General features: G+C 38.4%; 1 protein-coding gene across 1 annotated transcript; it reads right to left on the bottom strand.

Annotated features, from left to right (window-relative positions):
- Positions 1–7,035: 7,035 nt before the first annotated feature.
- On the bottom strand, positions 7,036–8,189 carry LOC100442147 (mortality factor 4-like protein 1). The gene has a single exon (XM_054554724.2). It carries the CDS (start codon positions 8,163–8,165, stop codon positions 7,194–7,196), a length of 972 nt encoding a protein of 323 aa, XP_054410699.1. The 5' UTR covers positions 8,166–8,189; the 3' UTR covers positions 7,036–7,193.
- Between the last annotated feature and the right edge of the window lie 1,220 nt (positions 8,190–9,409).

Here is a 9,409-nt window from a genome sequence, read left to right on the forward strand (position 1 = left end):
GAAGTTTCAGTGGATGCAGATTTCAGATATTTTCTGCCTCTAGGGAATTGTCTCCCCAAAACCACTGGGTGGGGCAGGGATGTGTATGTGAGGTCATGTTTAGACTTTTGCCTGATAGCTTCTGGAGTGGTTTGCACTTCTCCAGGGTTAGAACAGCCATCTACTGTTATATTTACTGAATACAAACACTGTCCCAAATTTTGTGGCCAATCTCATGAACTCTACCTTATCTCTATCTCTCCTTCAGGTGGTTTCCAGAATTTTGATCAAATAAGCAGAAAAATCTCCAGGAATTTGTGGGGAGGAGAACCTAGCTGATGGTCAACTTTCAATTTTGCCAATTATAGACATGAAAGAAACTACTTTTATCACTTAATAAATGGCAGTACCTTTTAATACCAATATTAAGACAGTTATAATCAATGAACAAAAAACAGCGCTTTAAATGGAGTCAATTTAAATTTTGCAGAGGTAATTTCATGGTCTCTTTTTCACATTTGAATGACAATTTTGCCATCGATTGACATCTAGCAAGAGAATGTTGAGAATCATTGAAAAACTTCAAGTACCTTTGACTTGGAATCAGGAGACCTGGGGTGGGGGTCAGACACCATTCCATGTTAGCTATGGGATTCTTTCTGAGCTTTCTTTGTAAAATGGAGATGGTAACCCTTGCCTGGATTTTCTCACAAGGCTATTGTGAAATGCATGTGGAATGATGTATGCAAAAGTGTTTTTTAAACCAGAAAGCACAAGCAAAATTAGGTAGTTTTATTGTAAATTTATAGAAGATTATCATGAGGTAATAGAATCCTAAGGCTGGGCACAGCCTTAGAAATTCATCTGAAAAACCACCTCACCGTGTTTCTGCTCTTTGACCTTCCCATTTTTCTTTAAGAAAGATTTCTCTTCTATTACCCAGTACCTTCAGCCAAAGGAACTGGACCATTTTTATTCAAATGCCACCCTGAGTATTCATGTGTATTTCTGTTGCTGAATTATCTACCTGCTCCTTTCTATCTGAAATGTAAACTCTTGGGACGTTGCTCCCCAGTAAATGTTATCTCAGTTTTGACAGGAGGCTGTATTCCTAGGGATTGACTGGCATAGGATTCCTGGTCCCTGGCAGTTAGGGAAGGGACTGGTTGTGGAATTCATGAATGAAATTGTTTTCTAAAAAATGTATAGTCTGTCATATTCCTGGGCTACATCAGGGAAAACAAAAACCAAAAACTCCCCTTCGGAGTCACTTGTGAGTTATTGGATACTTGCTTGCAAGCTATCATTTGTCCAATACACCCTTAAGCACCCAAGTTAGGAAGTCACTATCTGTGGGCTTTGGACCTCTCCACTTTCAGTGGCAGCATGTGCCACCTTTGGTCTCTGAGGGGTAAAAGATTTTTTTAAAAATCGAGCTAATTTTAAACATTAGACTTTTCCCTGTAACATCTACCTATTAATACTGGTTCCTTGAAGAAAGAAATGCTATTTTTTTTTCCTTGTGATGGCTTTGAGAAAGGCAAAAAATTTAATTCCTGAGATTTTATTTTATTTTGTTCAAGCCAAACATCTTTAATCCCTTTAACCATTTCACATATGGAAAAATTCTGAGTCCCCCAAATTCCTAGTCATCCTGTCCTGCTTCTCCCAAGTCTCAGTTGGGTGCCTTTGCTTGTGATATGAATTGAAAATATTTTAGCTCAATTTGTCTTTTGCCTTTTCACTTTGTTTATAATAGTATGGTGGTTTGCAGCACCAACAACCATCATCTACATTAGGTATTTCGCCTAATGCTATCCCTCCTCTTGCCCCCCACCCCCTGACAGGCCCTGGTGTGTGATGTTCCCCTCCCTGTATCTATGTGATCTCATTGTTCAATTTCCACTTATGAGTGAGAACATGCAGTCTTTGGTTTTCTGTTTCTGTGTTAGTTTGCTGAGAATGATGGTTTCCAGCTTCATCCATGTCCCTGCAAAGGACATGACCTCATCCTTTTTTATGGCTGCATAGTATTCCATGGTGTATATGTGCTACATTTTCTTTATCCAGTCCATCATTGATGGACATTTGGGTTGGTTCCAAGTCTTTGCTATTGTGAACAGTGCTGCAATAAACATACATGTGCATGAGTCTTTATAGTAGCATGATTTATAATCCTTTGAGTATATACCCAATAATGTGATTTCTGGGTCAAATGGTATTTCTGGTTCTAGATCCTTGAGGAATCACCACGCTGTCTTCCACAATGGTGAAACTAATTTACAGTCCCACCAACAGTGTAAAAGTGTTCCTATTTCTCTGCATCCTCTCCAGCATGTGTTGTTTCCTGACTTTTTAATGATTGTCATTCTAACTGGCATAAGATGGTATCTCATTGTGGTTTTGATTTGCATTTCTCTAATGACCAGTGATGATGAGATTTTTTTCATATATTTGTTGGCCACATAAATGTCTTCTTTTGAGAAGTGTCTGTTCATATCCTTTGCCCAATTTTTGATGGGGTTGCTTTTTTCCTGTAAATTTGTTTAAGTTCTTTGTAGATTCTGGATATTAGCCCTTTGTCAGATGGATAGATTGCAAAAATTTTCTCTCATTCTGTAGGTTGTCTGTTCGCTCTGATGATAGTTTCTTTTGCTCTGAAGAAGCTCTTTAGTTTAATTAGCTCCCATTTGTCTATTTTGGCTTTTGTTATCATTGCTTTTGGTGTTTTAATCATGAAGTCTTTGCCCATGCCTATGTCCTGAATGGTATTGCCTATGTTTTCTTCTAGGGCTTGTATGGTTTTAGGTCTTATGTTTAAATCTTTAATCCATCTTGAGTTAATTGTATAAGGTGTAAGGAAGGGGTCCAGTTTCAGTTTTCTGCATATGGCTAGCCAGTTTTCCCAGCACCATTTATTAAATAGGAAATCCTTTCCTCATTGCTTGTGTGTGTCAGGTTTGTCAAAGATCAGATGGTTGTAGATGTGTGGCATTATGTCTGAGGCCTCTGTTCTGTTCCATTGGTCTATATATCTGTTTTGGTACCAGTACCATGCTGTTTTGGTTACTGTAGCCTTGTAGTATAGTTTGAAGTCAGTTAGTGTGATGCCTTCAGCTTTATTCTTTTTGCTTAGGATTGTCTTGGCTATATGGGCTCTTTTTTGGTTCCATATGAAATTTAAAGTTTTTTTTTCTAATTCTGTGAAGAAAGTCAGTGGTAGCTTGGAGGGAGATAGCATTAAATCTACAAATTACTTTGGGCAATATGGCCATTTTCACAATATTGATTCTTCCTATACATGAGCATGGAATGTTTTTCCATTTGTTCATGTCCACTCTTATTTCCTTGAGCAGTGGTTTGTAATTCTCCTTGAAGAGGTCCTTTACATCCCTTGTAAGTTGTATTCCTAGGTATTTTATTTTCTTTGTAGCAATTGTGAATTGGAGTTCACTCATGATTTGGCTCTCTATCTGTTATTGGTGTATAGGAATGCTTGTGATTTTGCACACTGATTTTATATCCTGAGACTTTGCTGAAGTTGCTTATCAGCTTAAGGAGATTTGGGGTTGATACGATGGGGTTTTCTAAATATACAATCGTGTCATCTGCAAACAATGACGATTTGACTTCCTCTCTTCCTATTTGAATACCCTTTATTTCTTTCTCTTGCCTGATTGCCCTGGCCAGAACTTCCAATACTATGTTGAATAGGAGTGGTGAGAGAGGGCATGTTTATCTTGTGCCAGTTTTCAAAGGGAATGCTTTCAGCTTTTGCCCATTCAGTATGATATTGGCTGTGGGTTTGTCATAAATGGCTCTTACTATTTTGATATATGTTTCATCAATACCTAGTTTATTGACAGTTTTTAGCATGAAGGGGTGTTGAATTTTATCAAAGGCCTTTTTCTGCATGTATTGAGGTAATCATGTGGTTTTTGTCATTGGTTCTGTTTATGTGACGGATTATGTTTATTGGTTTGCATATGTTGAACCAGCCTTGCATCCCAGGGATGAAGCAGACTTGATCCTGGTGGATAAACTTTTTGATGTGCTGCTGGATTCGGTTTGCCAGTATTTTATTGAGAATTTTTGCATCAATGTTCATCAGGGATATTGGACTGAAATTTTCTTTTTTCGTTTTGTATCTGCCAGGTTTTGGTATCAGGATGATGCTGGCCTCATAAAATGAGTTAGGGAGCAGTCCCTCTTTTTCTATTATTTGGAATAGTTTCATAAGGAATGTTACCAGTTTCTCTTTGTATCTGTAGTAGAACATGGCTGTGAATCCATCTGGTCCTGGGCTTTTTTTGGTTGGTAGGCTATTAATTACTGCCTCAATTTCAGACCTTGTTATTGGTCTATTCAGGGATTTGACTTCTTCCTGGTTTAGTCTTGAGATGGTGTATGTGTCCAGGAATTTATCCATTTCTTCTCGATTTTCTAGTTTATTTGGGCAGAGGTGTTTATAGTATTCTCTGATGGTAGTTTGTATTTCTGTAGGATCAGCGGTGATATCCCCTTTGTCATTTTTTTTAAATTATACTTTAAGTTCTAGGGTACACGTGCACAACATGCAGGTTTGATACATAGGTATATATGTGTCATGTTGGTTTGCTGCACTGATCAACTCATCATTTATATTAGGTATTTCTCCTAATGCCATCCCTCTGCCAGCCCCCTGCCCCCAACAGGCCCTGGTGTGTGATGTTGCCCTCCCTGTTTCCAAGTGTTCTTATTGTTGAATTCTTACCTATGAGTGAGAATATGCGGTCTTTCATTTTCTGTCCTTCTGAAAGTTTGCTGAGAATGATGGTTTCCAGCTTCATCCATGTCCCTGCAAAGGACATGAACTCATCCTTTTTTATGGCTGCATAGTATTCCATGGTGTATAGGTGCCACATTTTCTTAATCCAGTCCATCATTGATGGACATTTGGGTTGGTTCCAAGTCTTTGCTATTGTGAGTAGTGCCACAATAAACATATGTGTGCATGTGTCTTTATAGTAGCATGATTTATAATTCTTTGGGCATATACCCAGTAATGGGATTTCTGGTTCAAATGGTATTTCTGGTTCTAGGTCCTTGAGGAATCGCCATACTGTCTTCCACAATTGTTGAACTAATTTACACTCCCACCAACAGTGTAAAAATGTTCCTATTTCTCCACATCCTCTCCAGCATGTGTTGTTTCCTGACTTTTTAATGATTGCCATTCTGACTAGCATGAGATGGTATCTCATTGTGGTTTTGATTTGCATTTCTCCGGTGACCAGTGATGATGAGCATTTTTTCATGTGTCTGCTGGCTGCATAAATGTCTTCTTTTGAGAAGTGTCTGTTCATGTCCTTTGTCCACTTTTTGATGGGGTTGCTTGTTTTTTTCTTGTAAATTTGTTTCTTTGTAGATTCTGGATATTAGCCCTTTGTCAGATGGGCAGATTGCAAAGTTTCCCAAATTCTGTAGGCTGCCTGTTCACTCTGATAGTAGTTTCTTTTGCTGTGCAGAAGCTCTTCAGTTTAATTAGATCCCATTTGTCTATTTTGGCTTTTGTTGCCATTGCTTTTGGTGTTTTAGTCATGAAGTCCTTGCCTATGCCTATATCCTGAGTGGTATTGCCTAGGCTTTCTTCTAGGGATTTTATGGTTTTAGGTCTAACATTTACATCTGTAATACATCTTGAATTAATTTTTGTATAAGGTGTAAGGAAGGGATCGAGTTTTAGCTTTCTACATATGGCTAGCCAGTTTTCCCAGCACCATTTATTAAATAGGGAATCATTTTCCCATTGCTTGTTTTTGTCAGATTTGTCAAAGATCAGATGGTTGTAGATGTGTGGTGTTATTTCTGAGGCCTCTGTTCTGTTCCATTGGTCTTTATATATGTTTTGGTACCAGTGCCATGCTGTTTTGGTTACTTTAGGCTTGTAGTATAGTTTGAAGTCAGGTAGCGTGATGCTTTCGGCTTTATTCTTTTTGCTTAGGATTGTCTTGGCAATGCAGGCTCTTTTTTGCTTCCATGTAAACTTTAAAGTTGTTTTTTCCAGTTCTGTGAAGAAAGTCATTGGTAGCTTGATGGGGATGGCATTGAATCTATAAATTATCTTGGGCAGTATGGCCATTCTCATGATATTGATTCTTCCTATCCATGAGCATGGAATGATTTTCCAGTTTGTTGTGATTTCTGTTGTTTTACATTTGGTGAGGAGTGCATCACTTCCAATTATGTGGTCAATTTTAGAATAAGTGCAATGTGGTGCTGAGAAGAATGTATATTCTGTTGATTTGGGGTGGAGAGTTCTGTAGATGTCTATTAGGTCTGCTTGGTGCAGAGCTGAGTTCAATCCTGGATATCCTTGTTAATCTTCTGTCTCGTTGATCTGTCTAATATTGACAGTGGGATGTCAAAGTCTCCCATTATTATTGTGTGGGAGTCTAAGTGTCTTTTGTAGGTCTCTAAGGACTTGCTTTATGAATCTGGGTGCTCCTGTATTGGGTGCATATATATTTAGGATAGTTAGCTCTTCTTGGTTTTTTTTTTTTTTTTTGAAATTTAAGGAAAAAATTTATTGAAGATCTGAAAAACAATTCCTAAAAGATTGACTTTTCCAGAAAACTAGCTACACAATGCATTGCATCTATCATGTTAAAACGTGCATTAGACACAAATACAAAAACCTTGAAACAAGCCACCATTCTTAAACAATTTGAGCCAAGATAAAATGCCTAAGTAACAACATGGATGACTTGCAAAGGATGGGCACTTTACTTTAAGCACCATAAAAAAAAATAAGGAGCACAAATGGATGAGTGTGTTCAGTTACATACACTGAATTGAACCTTTGGCACTAGGAACCAGAGCATTTTGTCATATAGCATTAACATGTATTGTAACAGTGCATAGTGTTAAAGGAATGGAACCACCAGCATTCAAAAGCAGTTTTGTCAACTAGGCAATAAAACACTCTACAGCATATCCCTGTGTTGTCCATCATTGAAAACACTGGCAGCAACTTTGAAATGAAAAAAAAAAAAAAGAAAAGAAAAGAAAAAAGGAGCTATTACCCCTTTTATTTTCTCTGTTTAAAATCAAACAGAAAACAAACATCAATTGTTATACACTAACATCTTCAAAGCACATCGTTTGTACAAGAGATAGACTAAGAACAAAAATGTGTTTATGGAGATCCAAACATAAGTGAGTGAGAGTGCCTCTCACACAGCTTTACGATGGTACTCAGGAGGAGCCACTTCATAATCGTTGGCACTAAACAAAGTTGCAGAATTCTTTGCCAGATACTTTAGGAAATCGTGAAGATAATTGAGTAATAAAGCAAGGCTCTTCTCATCCAGAGGTGTATAGACCAACATTGCTCCAATTTGTACAAATAATCTCAGGAGATGTGGCACTCCATATGCCTGGGACATGGGTGCATCGGGATGATCTGCAAGAATTTTGGCATACTGTGGTCTCTCAAATTTGTAGAGTAGCTGGGTGCCCAACATTACGTTGAAGTATTCTTTTATCCCTGCCACAACTTCATTAACCTCATACTCCTTATTAACTGTGTTTCCACGAGATTTCTTGTAATTTGCATAATCATCAGGAATGGAATCCACATTCTTCTTGGCAGGAAGATAAAAGAGCTGTTTTTGCCTGGTAATTAAGTCCCAGTCATCAACAAGCCACGGTTTTAGCTCTTCAGGAATCTTTACTTTAACTTCAACTCTGTTCATGAATGTTTCCTCATTTTCAATAGTAGGATCTACCTGGGCCCTTTTCTTCCAAGGAGGCTGAGGGGTCTCACGGGTACTGCCACCATCTCCATTTCCAGGTGTTTTCTGTTTGTTCTTTTTTGTTTTCACTTCAATATTTTTCTGTTGCAGACCAGATGTCTTCTTTCCTGGGGCAGCCCCTCTCATCTTCCCCTCTGCATACTGCTCCTGATTGGCTTTTTGAAGTTCTCGCTGTTTCTGCAAATTGGTGTCCACATATTTGAGTATTCTGCTCTCCGGAACCCACTCATCCCAATTTTTATTCCAACCACTGTAATGTATAAAGTATTTCACTTGTTTATCCTTTATGGCAACCTTTACACACTTTGCTTCATAAAGAAGAGGCCCATGAAAGCACAGCACTAGCTCACCCTCCTGGAATTTAGGCTTCGGGTCCTGCTTTGGCGCCATTTATAAGTGATTCGCAGCCTCCTCCTTCAGCGCTTCTTGTTGAATTGATCCCTTTACCATTACATAATGATCTTCTTTGTTTCTTTTGATTTTGTTGGTTTAAAGTCTGTTTTATCAGAGACTAGGATTGCAACCCCTGCTTTTTATTGTTTTCCATTTGCTTGGTAGATCTTCCTCCATCCCTTTATTTTGAGCCTATGTGTGTCTCTGCATATGAGATGGGTCTCCTGAATACAGCACACTGATGGTCTTGACTCTTTATCCAATTTGCCAGTCTGTGTCTTTTAACTGGGGCATTTAGCCCATTTGATTTAAGGTTAATATCATGATGTGTGAATCTGATCTTGTCATTATGATTTTAGCTGGTTATTTTTCCCATTAATTGATGTAGTTTCTTGCTAGCATTGATGGTCTTTACAATTTGGCATGCTTTTGCAGTGGCTGGTACTGGTTGTTTCTTTCCAGGTTTAGTGCTTCCTTCAGGAGCTCTTGTAGGGCAGGCCTGGTGGTGACAAAATCTCTCAGCATTTGCTTGTCTGTTAAGGATTTTATTTCTCTTTCACTTATGACACTTAGTATGGCTGGATATAAAATTCTGGGTTGGAAATTCTTTAAGAATGTTGAATATTGGTCCCCACTGTCTTCTGGCTTGTAGGGTTCCTGCCGAGAGATCTGCTGTTAGTCTGATGGGCTTCCCTTTGTGGGTAACCTGACCTTTCTCTCTAACTTCGCTTAACGTTTTTTTCTTAATTTCAACCTTGGTGAATCTGACAATTATGTGTCTTGGGGTTGTTCTTCTCGAGGAGTATCTTTGTGGTGTTCTCTGTATTTCCTGAATTTGAATGTTGGCCTGCCTTGCTAGGTTGGGGAAATTCTCCTGGATAGTATCCTGAAGAGTGTTTTCCAACTTGGTCCCATTCTCCCCATCACTTTTAGGTATACCAATCAAGTGTGATTTGGTCTTTTCACATAGTCCCATATTTCTTGGAGGATTTGTTCATTTATTTTTACTCTTTTTTTCTCTAAACTTGTTTTCTAGCTTTATTTCATTAATTTGATCTTCAATCACTGATACACTTTCTTCCACTTGATCAAATCAGCTATTGAAGCTTGTGCATGCATGCCATGGTTTTCGTTCTCGTGCCGTGGTTTTCAGCTCCATCAGGTCATTTAAGGTCTTCTCTACACTGTTTATTCTAGTTTGCCATTCAGCTAACCTTTTTTCAAGATTTTTAGCTTCCTCA

This window comes from Pongo abelii, chromosome 3 (genome assembly GCF_028885655.2).
Source record: "Pongo abelii isolate AG06213 chromosome 3, NHGRI_mPonAbe1-v2.0_pri, whole genome shotgun sequence".
Lineage (NCBI taxonomy): Eukaryota > Metazoa > Chordata > Mammalia > Primates > Hominidae > Pongo > Pongo abelii.

Excerpts from the sequence above, each read along its gene's own strand:
- LOC100442147 (XM_054554724.2), bottom strand. The coding sequence starts at position 8,165 with ATGGCGCCAAAGCAGGACCCGAAGCCTAAATTCCAGGAGGGTGAGCTA.